Source organism: Spea bombifrons, chromosome 3, assembly GCF_027358695.1.
Source record: "Spea bombifrons isolate aSpeBom1 chromosome 3, aSpeBom1.2.pri, whole genome shotgun sequence".
NCBI classification, from domain to species: domain Eukaryota; kingdom Metazoa; phylum Chordata; class Amphibia; order Anura; family Pelobatidae; genus Spea; species Spea bombifrons.
The window spans coordinates 118,644,079-118,667,818 of NC_071089.1; the positions used below are offsets into that span (position 1 = coordinate 118,644,079).

Genomic DNA, 23,740 nt, shown 5'->3' on the forward strand with positions numbered 1-23,740 from the left:
GCAGTACAGCGGACATTTACTCTCAAGGGATCTATGTATAAAGTCTATATAGAGGCGAAAGGTGATCATTGTTAACCCTATTTGGATGCACCTACCCACAATCCCTTGCGGTTGTGGCATCACCACAAGATCTCGTGGCACACTGATGATTGCCATGTTATGCATACTCCTTTGGTGCGCATGTGCGAAATGGAACGCATGGCATCGTTACATCATATAAACAGCGCGCAGGGAGCACAGCTACATTGATTTTTGCATTTTTTATCGCATTTTTGCTTTATATAGCGCTTCACTGACAAATACCAGCTAGATTGCCCTTGACAAAGACCTCTGTGTCGAAACTTTGGGGATCTCCGCTCTTCTTTCATGTATATATTCATTTATTTACCGTACTGCATGGTATTTCAGCACTATTGTGCTTAATAAAGTACTTTGTTTTGTGCCATATATAGTTTATTTGCTTTTTACTTTGTTTAAGCGCACCTCTATATTTTCATATTTGTAGACACCATATACTAACACATACAATGACACATGTACACTCCAACACCATACAGTAAAACACACACTCACTCTAACACCATGCACTCACTCTCTCTCCCGCTTCCATGCACCTGAGAGGAAATGCAGAACTCCCAAAAGCCCCATTTCCCATAAGAACATAGCACAGAATTTGCCGGCAGATCAGCCCCATTCGGCCCGTCTAGTCTGCTTGTTTCTTGCTCGACTCAAACCTTAATCAGTCGTTGGTCTCGTCTTAGATTCATGTGTGAATTCCCTCGCTGTATCTACCGCCTCTGCTGGGAGGCTGAATTAGGGTTTGATGAAGACGTAATGAAAATGCTGGAACTGCTTGTGCCTTTAAGTGAAAAATACCTTATAGCTTCAAAGAGTTAAAAAATGAACCAATCGCATACACAGATTTCACCCTCATTAAATGTATTTTCTGTTTTATTTATCATTTTTTTTTAAAATTCCCTTAAATAGTCGCAAAAGTGTCCATAATTAACACATTCTTCCTCTTTTTTTTATAGCCATAATCGCTTTTCATGAACACGAAAATAATAATTTCTTCGAATTACACGTCATTACAAGCCCCGGTTTAGTGAATTTACTAAGTCAGCCGTGTACCTGGTAATTATTCACAATAAACGTATGATCTTTGGACCCGGCACGTCATAATCCCCCTCCCCTGTCAGCGTAAATTCCCCTGTGCTAGGGATAACAACAGATATTAAGATACTAATTTATTAAAGGTCCTTAGGAGACAAGAGGTCAAAATACATAGTAATGAATCAATAGTAACGGAGTTAATTATCTCTAACGTGTTTACTGCGAGGACATGAGGTGGGTTTCTTATTCTTACATGAATGTCACTTTATTAGGGGAACCCGTAGGTTTCCCAAATCTTACATATTATAGCTCTATACACTCCATAAACGTATAGAATGATGTTTCCAAAATAATATATATATATATTTTAAATGTTTTGCACATTTATTATCATTATTACCGTATTTAAGGGGATTTTTTATTAAAAAATAAATGGGTTGCGGCAAAAGTTGAGTAATTAATGGATTTTAAGACCTTTAACCCTTCAAGGCATTCTAGGAGATATACTGAATTATTATTTTTTTGGGTTATATATTCTTTCTACCTATCTGATTCATAATGAGAAGACATTACATTTTATTATGTATTATAACAACAACAGTCCCAGATTGGGCTCTGTCCCACCGAGCTGGCCCACTGTCCCGTTTTTGCAGGCATTGGGGATCATGAGCTGGTTGGGGGGGGGGCCTCCTTTGACCACTATTGACTGGCTCAGGGATCTTGTAAGGTCAATGGAGGTCTGTGCCATCATGGCCACCTCACCGTGCACTGAAGCCGCAAGATCCTGGGCTGACTACCAATCCGCTCTCTAGCTTTAGGTCCACTTCTTATGGCTCTTGTTTCACCTGTCCCGTAAGCATACGGATATGTGTTAGAATCCCGTTTATCTGTACACCAAGGGAGCAGCCATCTTGCTTTCCTGTCCTCTGGATCTGCGTGATTATTCCTCTCCATTTAGTTTTTTTCTCCCTGATTTATAAGTTGCTGATTGGTTTATTTTTCACTCGCAAGCTGCCATTCCCATCAGCCCCAATAGAGGTTACAAGGGACCTCTTATTTTTGTATGTGGCCCCTGTGTGTATTTCCAATAGGGGCGCCATAAAATGACACCTAGAGGTGTCTCCTACATTTCTGGAAACAGATGTTTGGGGGGGGGTGATCATGATATTAGATGGACGCTCCCATAGTATACACACAAACTGGGTTTTTAATACATGTAAACACGTAAACATTATGACATAGATTGATGTGGGGTATAGAACTGTAACATGTAGTATTTTTGAGACGTGGCAGTTCCATGTTAAGGTTCCCGGTATTCCGCCTTCACTCACCGGTGGTTTAATTAGACAAACATGTTCTCAGAAGAAGACGCGGTGAGAGGTGACTGATTTACGGGAATAGCCGAGTTTTACGCGACTTTGTTCAGTCATACTTCACTTGACCTAAATATGCGATACTCAGCACTTCCTGGCCTGTAAACTCAGTCACATCGGTTAAAGTGAACTTTACTCTACAAAAACCGAGTGCGCATCGAGGGACACGAAATCAAACCCACTAAGAAATGACCTTGAAGAGCGTGAAGGCAGATGGAAAGTGTCCGTTAACACGTTAGGTGCCAGAGGCATGTGTTGAGCTGCTGTGATGGACTCAAGGTCCAGAAGGTCCCAATATTTTATCTGCCGGCCACTTTGGACGGCCAAATTTACGTCACACTTTCCTTTTCCAAGGTGTTTGGCAGCCGCCAGTCACTATTCTGGGTCAGATCAGAAAGAAAAAAAAAATGGCCCTAACGCAGCATAATAGTAACCATGTCCCATACCCATGCATCGCTGCCACTTGGTGCATTTTTTACATTATGCCACCACGCCTGTATGGAAGTGGCGCAATGCATACACGGACGTTTTGCACTCTAGCATCTAGCACTATCGTTTTGTGCTCCAGCACTTGAAAGGTAATCTACATACACTTATGAGTTGCACTTCAGCATTAAAAAGGTTAACCACACACATGGAAGTTTTGCACTCCAGCATCTAAGAGGTTAACCACACGTATGCTGAAGTTTTACAGTCCAGAACTTGAATAGTTAACCATACACACGATTCCCCATCATGCATCCCAATACCCCGTGTCACCCCGGGGATTCTCCTTGCCTCTACACCTTGAATATACGGCTTATTCATTGGGTAACTTCACCGTTAATTAAAACCAAACACTAAAATGAAACATTTACAAAAAACAGCATTTTCCCTTTAAATATTTAATAAATATATATTATATCCGTGATGTATTTTGTGGCGGATTATTTCTCGTATTGTATTGTTATAGGAGTTCTGTGTTCTGGTGACGGCGTTCCTGGAGTCCCTCTATGTACCCGAGAGATCTACTTCCACTGAGACCTCTAAAGACCATTAAAGACCTCCGTACACGAAGAAATGTAATCCGACACTTTGCGCTGCATTCCCACGGCATTTCATTAACGGCGGCCTCTTCTCCTTAAAGCACTTGATAAAGCCGCGGTTCCGTGTAGCAGATAAAATACGGCGGCGGAGCGACACTGATACGGATCCCGGCATTCGGCGGCCCGGAAACTCTAAAGTGAATTAAACGCCAGGGATTGTGACTCTGAATTATGCGAAATAATTCTGTCCTAAAACCAGAAACACGGCAGGGCTTTAGCGGTGAATTTTTTAATCGGTTACATATGGGTCGGGTTCTATGTATCTGTAAGTTTGAGTTATTTTTTATTGTCGTGTATTTCATGTTCCCCGTATAACATTATAAGAAAACGGGTCATATCTACATATGGAACAGCTGGTCTGCCTTTTTTTTTGCTCCATGCCCCCACCTCCAACATACACTCTGGCACACATATGTAAACGGACACAAATATACACGCTTACTCACTAACACACACTCCATCTCACCCCAAATACACATCCATGCTCACACACCCACAATTACACATCCATGCTCACACACATACACACATATATACAAACACATATGCATACCCCTCGCCCACACTTAGCTCTCACCCCTCCTGCAGCTTTCTCTCTGAGCCTCGGTTTGACCGCAGGGTCACATGACATCACGAGAACCGGATATGCTCCTGTCTCCCCGTGCCGGTTCAAAATAGTTTAGAAAGAGCCCTACTGAACGCATACAAGAAGACAGGAATTAAGGGCCCCTTAGAGGCACTGAGACCCCTGTAGTTACGTCAGTGCTCAAACGTACGCGTATTTCAGCAAACGTAAGAGGAGGACGTTCTCCACAGTGAGGGCTGTAAAGCTTCGCAACGGACGACTTATGGTGGTGGTAACCGCAGACCATCTTTTTCTCCGGAAGGATATATTTCTGTTCTTTTTATTGGCCATAATGTCTGGCCAGGAGGTTTTCTAATTCTCCATTGAAGAAGAAGATCTGTGTCTAGAGTCGGCGGTGATATTTTTTGTTCCAGTAGTAATTAGTAACTATAAGAAAACTGAAACCTGGCCCGGCCTCCCACGGGGGACAAATGTGTCCTGATGCCTGGTATTCAAAGGGTTAAAGGGACTAATCCCTAAATGCATAAATTGATAGGTGCAAGAAGTGTTAATTGGGGGAACACATTTAAATAAAATGACCCCCCTCTGTAACTGTTCAAAGAAAATACATTTCTGCTTTAGAAGAAATTGAGTTAATTGAAATGAAAAAAAAAACAGAAAGAAACGCGTCGGGGAAAAAAGCATTTACCGCAAGAAATTAATTCTCTAAAAATATATTAATGTCACAAATAAAAACCAATTTTATGAGCAAAATTAGTTAAACCTGACAACCATTAAATAGCATATTCTCACCCAAAATATGCCTAATTAACTTGACTGGACGTAGAGGTGTCTGCGCATTGCACGGTGCGAGCCTTGAGCTATGGGGGGGGGTATTAATAGCCGTTTTGGCGGCTTTTCACAAGGAGAAAATGATTCCTGTCTCTTCTCATTACTGGAACGGTGAAATGTTAGCGTTAAATGCAAACCGGGAGGTTGCCGTGCGGCTGGTTCAGGCCTGTCTGCGCGCATCGAAGATTTAATCAAAGTCGCTGCAATAACTTTATGTCACGCTCTTCCCAGGCTGCGGAGCTGCATGTCTGTTTCTCTGTCTTGCTTTAATCCATTCCTGGATTTCCGTATTCTCAGTTCTGATCTTCCATCCCTTGATTCCAGTCTTGCTCTTTGCTTCAGCTCTGTTTCCTTTATTAGGTGCGCCCCACCTGCATGTTCTGTTTGTTTCAGTCTGCAGTCTATGGGTATGTCTCTTATTGCTATGTGTTTTGCTTACATGTTTGGTTTATTTCGTACCACTGTCAGCAGGGATTAGCGTTAGGACCCACCATCATTGGAGTACTTTGGCGTAGTGGTGGGCTAAGCATACTATGGCCGTATCATGTGACGGAATCTCCAATTATTATCACATAGTCCTAGGCTAGTTTCTGTATTCATGTTTATCTGTCTGTCTCTTATGTACCTTTGCCCTCCTTCCCTGCATCATCTGAGGATTTCGGTTCCTCTCTCCTCTCCCCATGTCCCAGTTAAGATGTCCTAGCCTTGCTTAAAGGAGAAGCGTCCGAGGATTCTGGCTCCTCACTCCTTCCCCTGTGTTCCTTGCCTTCTTCCCTGTCCTTTCTTGTGCCCTGTATCATGCATATCTTGTCTGGTTATGTTTATTCCTTGTCTTGTGCCCTGTATCATGTATGTCTTGTCTGGTTATGTTTATTCCTTGTCTTGTGCCCTGTATCATGTATGTCTTGTGTGGTTATGTTCCTTGCTCGGTCTCCCTGTTCCTTGCTTGCTATGTTTTCATTATATACTCTGCTTAGCTTCCATTCTCCCAGCCTGCAGCATCCTGCACGTGATTCCAGTGATATGTTTCATGCCTGCTCCAGGGTGCCTGCAGGATATCACTTTGTTTCCTTTTGAATTACATCCGCTGCTATGTCAGGGCGCTGGTATGTGGCTGCACAACCCTAGGTGCTCATCGCCTGGGTGAGTGTGGTCGCTCTGCAACCAGGCCCTGGAATCTGAGCGGCGGTGGCAGCTGGTGGCAGAGCCAGCATTACCTGATCGGTTTCCTGTTCTCTGCTCACGAAGGCTGCCTCAACCAATCAGCAACTTATCAGAAGAGAGAGAACTTCCTTTTCTTCAATCTTTACACATTACGTAGCTTTATTTGGTGTAGCAAAGTGTACAAAGTAACATTTGGATCAAATACACCCTCAGAGGAGTTTACAGGGGTAACTGCGGGGCATTTATTTCCATCATTACTTCTAGAAGCAAAAGCGAGGGAGAGAAATAAAATAAGCGGGTAGAAAAAAGCAACAGTAATAATTAGTAAAAAAAATACCCTGTTAACCATTTGATGTCCATGAGGGAGTAAACATTGAGGAACCCAATTGTATCCTTGAAGTATCTCCAACGTTTGACTTAATTCTTACTTAGTGATGCCAAGTGTGTACTGGACGAGTCGAAACTCATGAACTCCTAGAGCTAAAATTCCCCAGTCTGACCAGCGACTTAAAATGGAAGAATTATACCCAAAAGCCAGCCGGTGGCATAACCTGCTGCCATCTTGACCTGATGGTTTAATAGAACAGGAGATCTGGAGATATTTAAGATGTGTAATAAGTAAGAGTTGGCTTGGTGTAAAATGTTATTTAGACCATGATCTCTTATCCTCGCATTAAAGGTCTGTTACAAAAACAGATTTCGTAAGTCGCTTTAAGTGCGTTTTTGGTTGCTATGCCGAAATGATGCGCAAAAATGATGGTTAGTGATACATTCAGTGATCAACGGTCACAGAAACCTTGAAGACATCGCATGAAATACAGCAATCTCCTATTTCTGCCAAAACAAGGTGAGGTCGACCTCTAAAAGTCTCCTTACTTTAATTTCAAATGCAAATTTATTTTGGATCATAAGATTTTTTACTCTTTTGACCTTTGACCCCCTTAGTGATCATGGTTTTTAGTAATCATTTCAGTGATGTCATAAGGTCAACAGAACATCAAAGCACATTTTTCAATCTTTTCTTTTATTACGCAATCCCCATTCTCTCCCCTCTCTCCTCTCTCTTTTCTCTGTCTCTCTTTTCTCTCTCTCTCTTTCTCTCTCTCTCCTCTGGATTTTTACACACATACAACACCCATTCAAAAGTTTGGGGTCACTCGGCTGTGACAAGGAAATTTCTGGTTGTAACCTAATTACAAAAAGGGTTTTATAACCATTAATTAGCCTTCTAAACTTAAACTTGGATCAGCATTGGGACACAGGAGTGATGGGAGTGATAAAGGGCCATTGGAACACAGGAGTGATGGGAGTGATAAAGGAACACAGGAGTGATGGGAGTGATAAAAGGCCATTGGAACACAGGAGTGATGGGAGTGATAAAGGGCCATTGGAACACAGGAGTGATGGGAGTGATAAAGGGCCATTGGAACACAGGAGTGATGGGAGTGATAAAGGGCCATTGGAACACAGGAGTGATGGGAGTGATAAAGGCCTCTGTACACTTATGAAGACATTCCATTAAAAATTCCAGCTACAATAGTCAACATTAACCCTGTCTGTGCTGAATTTCTGATCCATTTCATGTTATTTTAATGGTCAAAATGTGCTTTTATAAATGACCCCAAACTTTTGAACAGTAGCGTGGCCCGAAGTTAATGTCCTACGACGGCATAATATTGGAAATGTATAGAAAATGTGTTAATTAAATGAATATATACCCGATAATTGAGGACGGGACTGTGAGGGAATCCCAGATGATGCAGTCGAGTGATTCTCAGGCGGTTACATATTATCCATTTTTAATGCCAAACACAAATTTGTAACGCGGTTCCTTGAACTGTTAAGAAGACGCGCTTAGTCATCAGCTTGGCGAGACCCTGTTAAAGGTTCCCGGAGTGAAAGCCTTTCCTCTCTCTGCTTTATCTTTGTTCATTTTAGTCTTTGGATAAGAGCTGGACATCCAGGCCCTCGGAAATCAGAGAAAATGGTAAGTGAGGCTGTGTGAATTCTAGTTTAATAAATGTGAAATTTAAGTCCTTGGTTTTGTATTAGATTCAGATGAGACCACATCTGCTGAGAGGCTGTTCCACCTATCTACCACCCTCTATAGCAACAATGAAATTCAGTAATCCCAATTTTATTAAATCTGACACATATATTATAATAATTTATAGAAACAGCCCGCGATGAAGGACAAAAAGGATAAATCATTTTGGAGGGTCCTGCCCCTTTAACATTCTAGCAAAACAGTATTATTAAGAGATGCAAGCAATTTTTTGTCTACTGATATCCCTCACTCTATTAACCCCTAACACGCCATCTTCTAATACGATATCTCCCGCACCAAAAAGTGAGACAGAAGACGGGGGTTAGAGGACATCGAGGTCACTTAAAAAGCCTAATTCTGGTGCAAAATGGCAAAAGTGGAGGCATTAGAACGGTTGCTATGACGAGTGCATCACTTGGTGCTAGAATAGTTCTTTCTATATAACGCCCAATGTGTAAAAGGAGAGACCTGACTTTATACGGGAAGAGGGGTTTATGTAACATAACACACACCGCCATTTAAAGTTTTGGGGTCAATTAGCACATTTTGTCCATGAAATGGATCAGAAATCCAGCGCAGACGGGGTTGATGTTGGAAATGACTATTGTAGCTGGAAACAGCTGACTTTTAGGCCCTTTATCACTCCCATCACCCCTGGGTTCCAATGGCCCTTTATCACTCCCATCACCCCTGGGTTCCAATGGCCCTTTATCATTCCCATCACTCCTGTGTTCCAATGGCCCTTTATCACTCCCATCACTCCTATGCTCCAATGGCCCTTTATCACTCCCATCACTCCTATGCTCCAATGGCCCTTTATCACTCCCATCACTCCTATGCTCCAATGGCCCTTTAACGCTCCCATCAATTGATGGTTAGAAACCCTTTTGTAATTATGTTACAGCCAGAAATGTCCCCGTTTTCCATTAAAACAGCTCAGTGACCCCAAACTTTTGAACAGTAGTGTGTGTGTACATAAAAAAACATTTAAACAATTAACTGACGGCAGGGAATTAGCCACAAGTTATGAGTTTGTGGTTAAAAGTCCACATTGACCGGTTACTTTAAAGCTTGTTGCTAGTGTTTTCCTTTGAGCATAGTTCTTATTCCTATATTCTCGCACCTTGCTGGACCGTCAAATGCCAAAATTCCTCATGCTCAAGTAGATTGCAAAGGGTGGTAGATAAGTGGAACAGCCTCCCAGCAGAAGTGGTAGAGGGTAATACAGTGAGGGGATTAAACATGCATGGGGTAGACATACGGCTCCTGAATCTAAGACGAGACCAACGACCGATTAAGGTTTGAGTCGTTACAGCAGGAGAAACGGGCGATTGGGGGGGGGCACCCTGTTTTCATAGATATAAACCCTTTGAGCCACAGAGAAATCGCACGACCAGGATATTGGGTTTCGGTGTATTTTGTGCCGTTTATCTAGAAAATGATGGCGGTAAATAATCGATTCAGTAATGAAATGTGATTGGCAGGGTAATTTGGGATGGTTTGTTAATCTCAGACCCTGTCAGAGGAACCCTTAATATTCCTGACGTGGGCTCTTTCCATATGACAAACGCCACTTAGCGTAATTAAAGCGTGCGCTATTTTAATTTACTTTATTAAACCCCTAAATCATACAGCGGAGTGCGCAGTAATTATCGGCACTTTTAAGACTTATTAGAAGACGTAGCAGGCGTTCCGGGCTAATTGCTTTCCGTTCCTATATATATATCATCTCGGACATCGGGTCAGGTGCGTTCACTCGTAGGCCCCCCCTGAAAGCGATGCAGTGCCGGGGACCCCCACGGCTTCATGGTGCGCGAGGCGGCCCTTTAAAGCTGCACAGCATGCGCCGCCAATCACCCATGAAGCTGTTTGTTATTGGACATGCGCCTCAGGCCGCTGGCGCATCTTGTGGTTTTTTAGGTGAGCAGATAACTCCCGCATGCGCAGCGGCTGTACTGGGGGACTGAGTTGGGAAGACTTCCTGGAGCTCTTCCTCTTTTGGAGGAAGTGGCTTTGTGAGGGGTGGAGTTAGAGTGTGGGGCAGGGCAGTGTTAGCTGTGCACAGGGGGTGGAGCTACTCCCAGATAGCAGTAAGTGGGAGGGGCTACTCCCAGATAGTGGTGAGTGGGTGGGGCTACTCCAAGACAGCAGTAAGTGGGTGGGGAGTAGGTTTTCTTTATAATTAACCCCCACTGCACACAAATGCTCTGTGAACCCTGTAGGGGAGGGGCCTATTGTTCTCATTTACCCCCAAAATGGTCCGGGGAAATAGAGCCCCCCAGATTCTGAGGAATCCCTCCATAACTGCCCTGAGCCCCCACCCCCCATTAAAAGAAAGGCGATATTCAGCTATCCCATGGATATTAAACGATGGCTGATCCCGTGGTATCCGCATGCAGTAAGCATCTAGTACAGAAATATTATTCTCTTTAATCTCCAAACACAATTACATATTTTTATTTTGTGAACTGATCTGTAAAATGCAGGATTTGGGGGGAAAAACGACAGATCGGCCGTAAAATAAATAGGACCGTGTCTCAGCAGCCGAGATTAGGAAATGAAATCCCCGTCCCGTTCACCTTGGCGTATCGAAGGACGTTGCAATCACGCGGAATTCTTCGCAAAGAGCTCTGATTTGCAGCTTTTATAGAATCTTGGGAGAAAAGGTTTTTTTCTGGGCAGTTTTGAAACATGAAGTGATAAAGTCATTGTCCGAAGTCCGTCGCCCAGCTGAGATGATAATCTCGCGTCAGTCTTCATTGTCTAGAGACAGCAGGTTAATGCAGGCGGCTGTTTCCGAAGGCTGAAGGTCAAATGAGTGGAAGGGATCCAAAAAGCTCTTTAATTGACAGAAAAAGACTGGTTTTCATAACATTGGAGGAAAAAGTCAAGGGCAACCCAAAAAAACATTTTTTCCCACCCCCCCAAAAAAATGACAAAAAATATCTGAAGAACTCTGGAATTTCTGATTGTTAAAGGATACCTGCAAAAACACACGGGTTTATGTATAAAGAGTCACGCTATTTTGAAGTCTCCTTGGTCTAGAGATATGGAATTAGATTGGCCCCATTCGGCCCCTGTCTAGTCGCCCGTTTCTCCTGCTGTAAAGACTCAAACCTTAATCAGTCGTTGGTCTCGTCTTAGATTCAGGAGCTGTATGTCTATTCCGTGCATGTTTACATCCCCTCACTGTATTACCCTCTACCACCTCTGCTGGGAGGCTGTTCTATTTATCTACCACCTTCCCAGTAAAGTAAACCTTCCTTCCGTTCCATCTCAGCCTCTGATCCTCTAGTGTTAGATTCAGCCACGTAGCCGTATGGTGCATAAAAAGCTCTCAGGAATGGGTTTTATATATAAAAATACAAATAATTTTTGTGTGAATTTGTATTCTTTCTACACAACTTTTTTTGTCCGCACCTGGGACGCATTGCCAGTCCGGATGATCGGTAGAGGTTGTTGGTCGTTGAGGTGGCTGGATTAGGATTATCACACGTAGTTTATAACAAATGTTAAGTAAAATTGGATAAATATATTTTGGGGCAAGACTGCTTAAAAAAGTTGTAGTTGCATTACTTCTTTTATCTGAAATCCCAAAGCAAGGGACTTTAAATTTATCGAGTATATCTTTGTAAAAACTGTTAGAGTTAAAAATATTTTAAGGACCCACATGTTTATCTCATGAAAAGTGCAGTAAATATTTTATACCTATAATCAATATGATCTAAGAAGTTTTACTTTACGGAGAGGGTGGTAGATAAACAGCCTCCCAGCAGAAGTGGTAGAGGTTAATACGGTGAGGGGAACTAAACGGGGGCCAAATGGGGCCGATGTTAGCTGTAACTTTTCCGCAGCTGGGGTAACTGCAGTAGGCGTCCCTTAAAATGGAAATCCAGCCACCACCACCGCCATCGGTCCTCTCCCTCCTTTAGAATGGAGCAGCCACTGATTAGGCGTCTCATTGTCCTTAGGTTCTTGGCCGTGCAGGATACAAGTTTCAGAACTGGGCTCAGACGTATGGCTCCACTCCAGAACTCTACTTCCAGCCAACGTCCGCGGACGAAATTAAAGAAGTAAGTAAATAATTACATTTCTGAGCAACGGACACGAGCATCAAGATCCGAGACTCCTTATAACTCCCTCTAAAAATGATGGCTCTTGGCAGATGTGACCAACGTGAAACGGTCTACACACCAATGAATTTGTAAGAATAGTGTGTTTATAGTGTAATTATGGATTAGTGTGTCACAGGGTGATGGTTTGTTACAGAACATTGTCTACAGAAAACAACTTTGTTGTTCTTCATAGAATTCTATTCATCAGCAAATTCTTTATCAGGAGATATGTTCACCCAGTGCCTTCTACCGCACCTGGAACTTCCACCCCAGATGTATAGTGAGAGCATTAAGATGAGGTGTTATGTGTGGCGGGTTACCCGCAACAGACCTTAATCAGGAGTTCTTCATCCTCTGACAGAAGTCTGCATATCCCATCTATTTGGTTTGGTCAGGGTACAGGGCCCAATAGAAAACCCCCCAAAAAAGAAGTACAGAATTCTTTCTAGAGAGCTTCTGTGGAACCTCTACCTCTACCAAATAGTGCGTGGTCTGTGGGCATTTTTTCCTTGTGGTGCCCCAAGGATAATAATATTATAGTATTATATATGAAGTTCTTAATGAGATATGTGAGCTGGGCTGTGATGCTCTACGGGATAGCCGGGAACTCTCTGGGTTTGCTTGGAGAGTCTAGATGAAGCATCACTTCAACTGTCCTCCGGGTCATGGCACTAAATCTCCGGGTTTGTGAGATTGGCGTTTAGGGACACCCACTAAGCTGTCAACTCCCTATTTACTGAATAAACCCAAGAGCATCATTAATGGCCAACTCAGTGAAGATGTCCTTCAAGAAGGGCTTAGCTGTCCTATCTAAAGTATAGCCGTAGGGCCAGCTCAGTAATTCCCCCAGGAGATATCATCTCACTGGAGTTGGCCCTTCCTATTGCAGAGTAAAGCTGATGTAACTCCCACGAAAACTCAAAGTTTAGCATACGCAGAACTCTCCAGCTGGAGCACTTGACAAAATTTAGTTTTTGATAGACTTTCATACAACGTGTCCAGAAAGCATTGGTCCAGGTAACTGTAACAGAATGTTCAGCCTGTTCCTCTTTGTTTGAAGATTCTAGATCTTGCTCGTCAGAGGAGTAAGCGTGTGAAAGTGGTTGGAGGCGGTCACTCACCGTCGGATATTGCCTGCACTGATGACTTCATGATCTGCTTGGACAAAATGAACAAAATCCTCAAGGTAGGTTTATTGGCCCATCGGAGAGGGAAGCAAATGTTGTGAAATATGTACCGTGCCGTACAGCTAATGATATCTCAACTGATGTTACAAATGGTAATCTACATTATAAATTATAATGCCAGGTCACTAAAAAAGCTCATGGGATAAGTAAAAAAGTATTACTATAAACATCAACAGATTTAGTATTTTACTTTGCACCGTCCCAGGCACAGAGCTGAAAATGAGGATACCAGGAATTAGGTGGTTGCTAGGAAGGTTGAGCTTTACCAATACACTTATTATGTGACCTATATTATGTGACCTATTGATAGCTATTTTTGAATGTATTTGAATGTATTTATTACATAAGATATTTATAATTTATTATTTGGTTTATATAGCGCTGTCATATTCCATAGCGTTGTACAATGGGAAAACAGGACATAAGAAGTAGTACATCTCATAACAATTTAGACTTACGTGTGAGGAGGGCCGTGTTCAAGGGAGCTTACAATGTAAATCACGTATGTCCGTTACACAGTTTAATGTAAGGGCATGCGAGTTCGCTGTGCATGTCCTCACCTGAAACTCACAAAATAAAGCCACCCTCTTCCCTGAAACACATGCAAAATAAAAGCAAAACAAACTAACAATAGATCATTTATAAATGTCATAAATTTAGTTCTGCTAAGAGCTGTAATTAAGATAATTCCCCATTACCGGAAACAGATGATTATTAGCAACACGAGTGAGAATCAATATTTTATTATTCTAATATCTATTCTACAACAGAGACACAATATGAATTTATGCCCCATCCGAACGCAGACAAATGTGGCATGGGAGCCATTTTTACAAGCGAGATGGGTCAATATTTAATTCAGCTAAAAGGCAAAGCGATGCCGTTTTAAACAACATATTTGAGGTCTTGATACATTAATTCCACGGGAAGACAAATATATTAATTTAAATCTTAGAATAGCTGTCCATACCCCTAGATAGAGCTCTATACCAACTGGCTTATTAGAGGTTTAACCATTTCAGGGCTACCATCCAGCTATATTTCAGAAGCAAAAAACAAATAAATGTTATTTATATTATATAATTATTTAATTATTATATATATGATATATTATAATATAATATATATGTATATATATATTATATTATAATATATATTACATTATATATATATATATGTAATATAATGTAATATAATTACAATATATATATATATATATATATATATATATATATATATATATATATATATATAAGCTTGCATTATGTATCGGTTTGTTTTAGTCCTGCAGTTCTTTTTGTCAAACCCTTTGAATTTATGGACTGTAAGGCTAGGTTTCCACTTGGGTTTTTGTCCGGCGTTTTTTTCTTGATGAAAAACGCCAGGAAAACTGCCAAGAAAACTGCCACTGCATTTACCTGCGTTTTGGCGTTTTTTCTGCAGTTTTTTCTGGCGTTTTAGCCTTTCTGTGGAAATTTTTTTCCAGCCTTTACAGGTTAGAAGTTTCACCCAGCTAAAAGGGATTAGGATAAATGGCAAGTATCTGCCCCCTCCTGATGTCATTTACTTGGTAGACCCTTTTGTCTCTTTTCTGTGGTTTGTAAGGCATGCTTTATTCCGAATGTCTGCTCCTCTGGGAAGATTGGCCCCAAATGATGGTGCAAATTGTTTGCTGTTGCTTTTGGCACGCAGGATCCGGTCGCGTATGTTTGTTTGTAATGGCATGTTTGTTCCAAATGGTGTAAAATTCAATATGAACCAGTCCAGGACTTTGTTTTGTGTGAAACTGTTTGTTTTCAGCCTATTTCTCGTAGGACACACAGATACTGGGTCCATCCTCTGCATTGTAACTGTGGAAAAAACGCCATAAAAAATGCCAAGACAATAAACCCACATGGCTTTTTCATGGCGTTTTTTCTCTCCCATAGACTTCTATTGGAGAAAAAAAGCCAAGATTTCTTGCAAAAAACGCCAGAGTGTCAACATGCTGCGATTCTGAAAAACTGCCACAGAGCCCAAAAAAGCAGAAAAACACCAAAGAGGACTGAAAAAACGCCAAACAGAAAAACGCCAAGTGGATATGGCATTGTGCGATTTCCCATTGAATTACAGCTAACATCTGGCTGCAGCTGTTTTTCACAAAAAAACGCCAGGTGGCGTTTTTAGCATAAAAAACCCAAATGGAAACCTAGCTTAAGAAGCGCCGTGGAAATTATTGGTGCCATATAAATAAAAGATCATAATTTATACATAAACCAAATAAATGTGAGGTTTTTGGAAATTAATTATCCCGATTGCCACCTGCTACACCCAACCCCCCTCCCCGCGCAAAAATTATTTTATTATATTATTAGGAAGAAAGGATTTCTTTAAAATATTGATATATTTAGAGAACGTGTTCTGGAGTAAATGACCCATTTCTATATAAGTTCTGTATGACCTTTTAATTCAATTAACTTCTTGTGTTAAATATTTTATGTTACTGGAATATATCTGTGTATGGAGATAAGTTCTTTCCATTCTGACAATGCCTTCTATTCAAGAACTCTGGGTATTATAAAAATATCCCTCTCACATAAAGGCTCTTTGTTCATATAAAATAGCCGTTAATATACAGGAGAGCGAGGTGTTAGGCTAAAGTGTCTCGTCTTTGAGGGGACTGGTTTTATCTACACGTACAGTACATCCTATAATGACATTTTCTATTGTATAATAGCCGGAAATTAAGTAAAACGGAGCTCGTTTCACCTTTCAAACACCTTTCAATGTGTGATAAGCGATTTCTTTTCCTTCCCATGCATATGTATAAAGCCTTCTCAATTCCCTTCTTAATTGTTTTCATCCCAGTCTTCGGCATAAGGGTTTTCACAAAAGAACAAAAAATTCTGGTCAGTAAAACAAGTCATATTCATTCTCCTTGAGGAACATCCAATGAGGCAGCCTCCTATTGACTGGTCCTTACAATGATGAGAAACCTAGTTATAGCCGTATTAAGTAGAGTCTTTAGTTGAAGTGGAAACCTTTTGTGAGGTCAGCATAGAAAACGATGGAAGAGAAGACCTCTGACATCACAAAATCTTATCCAATTTCCATTTTTACGATGTCAACAATCTAACTGGTAAAAGTAGAAAGTGTTCTAATTCTCTACTTCAACAAGTGACCATGATGTAGTTTGGACCTGTTTGTCACCCTAGTACACCCATTATGTTGCAATGACTTGTAGGTGTAACAGAGGTGTTTGTTTGTTTCCATGGAGACCCAATGGATTTGCAGTTTAAGAACATGTTGGATGAAACTTTTGTTCACCCAGTTATAGATTTATCTCAAAACTACTCAACTGGTTTTGGAGCCATCATCAACGCTTATCTGTAGAGTTGGGCGCAAAAGTCATCACTAAGATGTCTGGTGAGCTGGTGGCCATGTTGGTCCTCCTAGCTATAAAGCCTATGGCTTCTATGTGTCAACTCCTCCTAAAGAGTCGGAGCCATTGAGTGTAACGTAAACTTGACTCAAGTCATCTTTTTCTGTGAATAGACTAGAAGCTTTACATTAAAAGCTACCTGCTATGAGTTGGCAGTTAAGTCGGTTTGACTTGACTTTGAGCTGTGGTTGAGTCGGCAGTCAATGGATGAGTTTCTAAATTTTAGCCAACATGTTGGCTGTTGGCGCCACTAGAAGCTTTGTGAATAGATCCCACTATAATTATTCTACAAATGCCTGTTTCGTTATATTTTTACATTTTAATGAGCTGACATTTATCGCGGGCAATGATTTATATTCCTGTGGTTCAACAGCCTAAAGCTTGGTTATAATGCTCTCAACAAATAATCGAGACAAACCGTGTTCCCCTGCCATATGTGTCCGAAAATAAAACAGAGATGGAACTTTTCAGCTAGATTCCAGGAAAGACATTACATTTTATGTATGTGTGTGTATATATATATATGTGTGTGTGTATATATATATATATATATATATATATATATATATATATATATATATATATATATATACACACACACACTGATCTATACGCACACACAGTGCATTAACAAGCCAATGACTGCAGAATATGATTACTATTTACCCTTCTACAAATGTAAGCATTACCAATCTCTACATTTCTCATGGAAGCTGCTTGTTTCCTTGTGTTGTGGTGATATACAGACACACAAAGGGCATAATGCACATACATACATACACACATACATACATACACACATACATACATACACGCTTATACACAGATATGCTTAATGAGCATAACCACATGTATTCATCCAGGAATATCCCCGCATAAACATGTTGGATCCCGACACATTCACTGTGAAGGTATCCAGGGCTCCCGGGGGGGGGGGGGGGGGCTGGAGCCTCGTATAGTGAATTCCAATCTGAAGAAGGAAAGACCAGGAGACCGAAGACAAGGCAGTGGTGTGGCGGTTTAGTCGCCCATTATGCTAGCGAGGGCTCCAAGAGAGCAAAGCTGTATTGTTATTTTCATGTTTAAGTCATTTGCATGAAAGTGGACCGCATGTTAAAGGAGCCTTAGAGATTTGTTCTGTCCCCGTTTGATACAGAATATCATCACGGTTAACCTGTAATATTTAATAATAATCTTATAATATTTTTGATTCATTGTTCTAGATCGATAAGGAAAGCAAGCAGGTGACGGTGGAAGCCGGGATCCTTCTGGCGGACTTGAATAAAGAGTTGGATAAGCGTGGATTAGCTTTATCAAAGTAAGTATTTCTAGCCTTGATGAGCTTGAGTTAATTTATCCGAATGAATAAAAAAAATAGAATTTGCCGGCAGATCGTTCCCATTCGGCCCATCTAATCTGCCCTTTCAGCACTCAGTGAAGCTGAAATAATGTATGAGTACACATAAAATACCAGTGATAAATAAGAAATAAAATATACATTTTAAGAATAATGTTTTTCCCAGTACCCCAGAGAACATATCAAGGTGGATCTACTGGGCTTGGTGACCTGTGCAATGAATAAAGCATTAAAGTGTCACCCGTCTTGGTTTCTGACAGCCGCTGGGATTCCATTCCTTTAGTCGTTCATTGAGTTTCGGTCTTCTCAAACTGTCCCAGTTATTAAGGCCAAGGCTTTCAACTTCCAGGCCCTTCCTCCATCTATTGGCAAGAATCTGAGATCTAAAAAGCCCAAAGCGCGAAGGGTTGTGCTCCTGCTTCCGCTGTCTGAGGGTGAGAATGCTGAGCAAGGTGCTTATGACCGTCGTCGGAGGTCATGGTACTCAATGTTGGTCTATGGCTGATATCCAGACCTTGACGTTCTACGAATTAATCGTTTAATAGTCCATCAAGCAGTAATTGCAGTCACTTGGTAATGGTGGAAACCAAAGGATTCCTTATGGAAGCCATAACTTCCAGGAGGTAAAGATTTTCTGAATGAAGTCACCTGCTTTCAAGCAGGGGGTTTAACTGTTATATAGCAATGAGAAAAGCAGCAATTGGGATGATCAGATGTCAGCAGAGGAGAATTTGAAGGAGTTGGTTCCAGATAGTGTGACCCTGGCAAGTCATCGGATTGGGGTAAAAACCCTGAGGGGCAACTCCTAAAAGTTGCCATGTATGATCATCTGGCTTGCCAAAGTTTTTTCAAAATTTGTCCTCCCCTGAGCTCTTCTGCAGCTCCTCAGTCTGGTTTACTAAGGTCTCAATCACAACTTGGGCTCTCAGTCAACATTTCAGGTGTCCAAACCAGGACACCAAGGTCGGGGTGTGTGAAAAAAGACAGGAAGGGGCAGGGCTGGGACTAGAAGCGTGGTGGCTTAGGCATGACCACCCTTCTGCACTACAGGAAGAGCCGCCTCAAAGCGCTCAGCTTCAAAGTGCCACAAGGTGGCCATGTGATTGGACGTCTGTGCTCCAATGTTCTATCAGAGAACATCAGAAGATTTCCCCAACTAGCTGTTGATCCCTATTCCCTGCAAAAAATGGGCAGCTATACAAAATACCAGGACATTTCCCAAAAATTGGGACTGTCTCACAAAAAAAACAGAACTTTGGGCACTTTGAGTCATCAGTATACTAGGACCTCTCCGGGAACACCCACGACATCAGTAGGACCGCCTGCGATGTCAGTGGGGCCACCCACCTTTTCAGTGAGACGGTCCACCGACGTCAGCGGGTAGTCCTGGCTGCATCCGCAAGGGGGGGGCTTCAGATAGTCGGTGCTTAAAAGATCCAAGGTAATTTAGACAAAATACACTCAAAATGAAGTAACTTTTTGTTAACAAACCCCTCGGGCCAGAAGCTTCTTATTGATTGTCGTTGACAGATTGTTTGGTCTATTAACCTTTTATTTAATACCGTATTTAAATATAGTAAGGCAATAATATTCCTCTAACGTTTTACACGGAAAATTCCTTCACAGAAGACCAAAAATACCCGTAACAGCTGACACTTTTTTCTTTTGTGGTTATAAGCTGCTCGAAACCCGCATGTGTAATTTATCAATGTCAGTTTGAGGTCATAATCCCCCCCCCGTATCAAACATACCTTGATAAATCATTGTCACCTTACATTGAAACACCCTGCTTACCTGCCAATCAAATCGTGACCAAGCACGTTAGTTTCATGATAGATCCATACGTTCCTTTTAATTCCCTGAATGTGCCGCAGGCAGGATATATATTTTACATATGCGACTCTCTTTATATTATACAAGAATTTCTATTAATAATATATATAATAATAATCATATATCCCAATATGATGCACTATATAAAACAATTAATAATAATGTTTTCTTGATCAATATTGTTAGTTATTTAACCTAATATTGTCCATTATGGACAGAGATTTAACCAGATTAAATATCACGCGACTACAATTGCTATATCCTCAATTAGAAGGAGGATGATGGGATTTGTAGTCCAACTAAATAGCTGAAGTTTGAGAGGCATTAAGTGTCTGAGAACTACAATTCCCATCACTCCCAGGTCAACTGCTGTTTAAAGGAGAGTATTGTATGATGTCCGAGATATCTTCATTATTATATGTACATATAATGTATTAATTATTATATAATATATATTGTATTAATTAATATATCATATTTATATAATATTATATAATACATTATATTAATTAGCATATTAATACAATACTAACGGCATTTTCTGGTCATTAATATGTAAATTTAATATACCCTTTCAGTGCCATTATTATGGTACAAACAATTTTTTACATGTTCCTATATGATCCTTGGCACTTAAAGCAGATCTGCCACTTTTGCCCAAATAATGGCATTTATTTGGGAAGCATCCATCTCAAATTCCTGATCTCAGGAGTTACATGATTATTCCTCCCCATTCAATTATATCTCCCCGATGTGAAGTTGCTGATTGCTGCTGATTGGTTAAGGCAGCCTTTGTAAGGATGAGGGAAGGAGAAGGAAACATGGGGTACAGTAGAACCTTTTTAACTAAGTATCCATCAAAGCAATGACACTAATGGAATAAAAAAAAACATATCCACAAAAACAACCCCATAGATTTTGGGAAGTTTTGATAAATGTATTTAGTTACGATAAAAATTGTGAACATGACAGATTCACTATACAGTCTCAAGCATGACATGAAGTTTGATATCGGGAAGGAGATGAATGTGACGGAGCTGACAAGCAACGTCTTGATAGCTTTACGGAGGATGGTGGGGAGCTGTCAGCGCGCTCTGCCAATTTATAGTAATCTCTCGGCAGCCGTGGAATTATACTGTCACGTCCCCCCCGGGAAGAGCCGCCCGCATTGATCTGATGTCACTTTCTAGGTGCAGTTAAAATGAGATATGTATGATAGCCGTATCTGCCTTTCCAGGAAACCGGATTTGCTTTGTGATTCAGCGCGGCCCGTTTAGGGAGATTAAACAGGGAATGTTTACGATTGTAGCAGAATATTGTGTTTCTGCAATGACACCTTTTTAATGGAGGATTCATACAACTGGGGGGAGGGGGCGGACTGGGGAAGAATAAGCAGATCCGGCATTTTAAGGCCAGTGGCCACCAAAAGAAGTGCGTGTGGCCGCACGTTACGTTTTATATGTTTTTATTGTTTATCCAAAGAGGCACACTGTAGGACCCGATCTGCCGCTAGAGGGCCGGTATCTGTAAATATATGGCCCTATCGGCCACTGGCCAACCAGACCTTTGTCCCAGCCTGCATACAACAAAATGGGGATTTACTTTGGCTTTCACAGTTGGATTCGCCGCCCAATTATTATTCAATACAGAGAAGAACGAGGGTACATGAAAGTGTGAACATTCTATGAACTAAACATATGTCACAGGTCTGCCCCTGGGGGCCACAGGTGACAGGAAGACAGGGGAGGTGGGATTATCACAGGGGTCATAGATACCCTTCCATTCTCTTTTTTATCTGTGCCTCTCATTTTCATTCACTCTCTTCTTTCATTCATAATCTCTGTCTTTGTTACCCCTTCCCTCTAGCCTCCTTTCTTTCTGCCTTGCTCTACTTTTTACTCTCCCTTCTGTTTTTTTCCCTCCATCTCGTTTTCACCTTCTTTTTCTCTACCCTCCATTCTCTCATTTTGTCTCCCTTTTTGTCTTGTGATCCTCCTTTCCTGCCAACAACAACCATAAAATACTGTAGCTGAAATACCACGGAAATAAACGTACTTTCATGTGACCATCAACATTTCATGATTACAACGTTATATCCAAAGATTTAATCAATGACTTTATCCCGTCATTTATTTAAATTTTACAAAACTAACTTTAATGCCCCCAGAAAGTAAAACCTTTTTCATTCCATTTAGAACTTTAATAACTTTTCCGGGATTCGGTCTCATCTTGTTTCTTCGGGAAAATCTTGTTTTTGTTAATCATGCCTTTCTTGGACGTACTTGGCTTTCGGTTATAGTTGCGCAATAGAAATGTCAATTGTGTTTTTTTTTTTTTATTCTTCAATACTTACATTTATCCAAAATCGAAAGGTAACTCAGAATTGCACTTTGCTTGCTGTTTTTGGTGCATCGTAGAACACAATTTAATTTCCTTTCAATATGTTCTAGTTTTATCAACAACACTGAAAGCTTTCGTAAGGGTGGAAGCGGACGTTTAATCAAAAAATTAAACATGTTTTGGAATCCACGTTTCACAATCTACCCATACTACATAAGAACATGTGCCCCTGCTTCTCAAGGCCAGATTAAGGCCCTTGGGGCCCTGGGGCAATTAGACAAAAAAGGCCCTCTTGCTCCCCCTCCTGCAAGGTATTTACCACAACCACTGCTTGCCTCCCAATTGTCCTTCATAGCCAGTCCTTCATGCTCCCTCAATGACCATGAGCGCAGAACACTGAGGGAGCTACAGGCCACAGAACCTACCAAATACTAAGTACTAGACTTGGGGGCTGGCAGAAAGCCCGTGTTCATTTTCGGGGGGAAAAAATATTCGTACTTCTTTTTCAACCAAAGTCGTTTTTCTTTTCGGAAATCCCATTTGTCCATCGGGTTGCCATGGAAACAAGAAATAGACACGTAGAAGTTAAATTAAAATGGCAATATTTCTCCTCCTCTTAGTGTAGTTACAATGGCGGCCGCGGCGATGAACGAGTGGACGAAGATTTTCATATCGCGCGCATTCATTTTCTGTCTCGTTCGAAACAATGTTGCATTTGTTCGTTCGTTGTGCGGACAAATGGACAAAATGGCAAAATTTGGCATGAAAGGGAGTGCGCAAAGTCTAGTAAGTCTACTAAGAAGTATGGGCCCCTGGCAGTGCTGGGCCCCCCGGAGCAAATTGCTCCTTGTGCTGTTAAACCAGCACTGCTTCGCCTTGGGGGTTGTTGAGATAGTTGGTCCAACTGGGGAAACTGGAAGTAGAGACAATTACACCAGGGTGGCAGAGGTCTTCTGAAACATGGCGATTTATATTGGCAATGTTCTGAGCCTGAGGGCAACCTATAGAAGATCTTTCTGCCATTTTGGTTCTCGGGGTGGGAACAGAATCAGATTGGGAAACCAATGTAAAATATAATTTGTTTGAAACCTGAACGATGCAAGAAGTTGAGATGTTCTATAGGGGAATAAAGAGTCCTCCTTGTTCTGCCTTTGTCTGGGAAGCTCCCAAAGCTGTCGTCCAAATGGAGAAACAAAGAGGACTGGACTTACTGTAAATATACATTTTCTTAAATATATTTTCCATACATTTCTCTTACATTTTAAGTAAAGAGTATTGGGTAAGAGTT

The 23,740-nt window shown here is 41.2% G+C and overlaps 1 protein-coding gene across 1 annotated transcript in view; it reads left to right on the forward strand.

Annotated features, from left to right (window-relative positions):
• The first annotated feature begins 8,072 nt into the window (after nt 1-8,072).
• LOC128483933 (L-gulonolactone oxidase-like) overlaps nt 8,073-23,740 on the forward strand; it is a 50,210-nt gene continuing 34,542 nt past the window's right edge. Inside the window, exons 1-4 of the mRNA XM_053460253.1 lie at nt 8,073-8,139; nt 12,171-12,272; nt 13,375-13,500; nt 18,146-18,240. Coding sequence (XP_053316228.1) covers nt 8,137-8,139; nt 12,171-12,272; nt 13,375-13,500; nt 18,146-18,240 — 326 coding nt within the window. The 5' untranslated portion in view covers nt 8,073-8,136. The remainder of the gene's footprint in view (nt 8,140-12,170; nt 12,273-13,374; nt 13,501-18,145; nt 18,241-23,740) is intronic.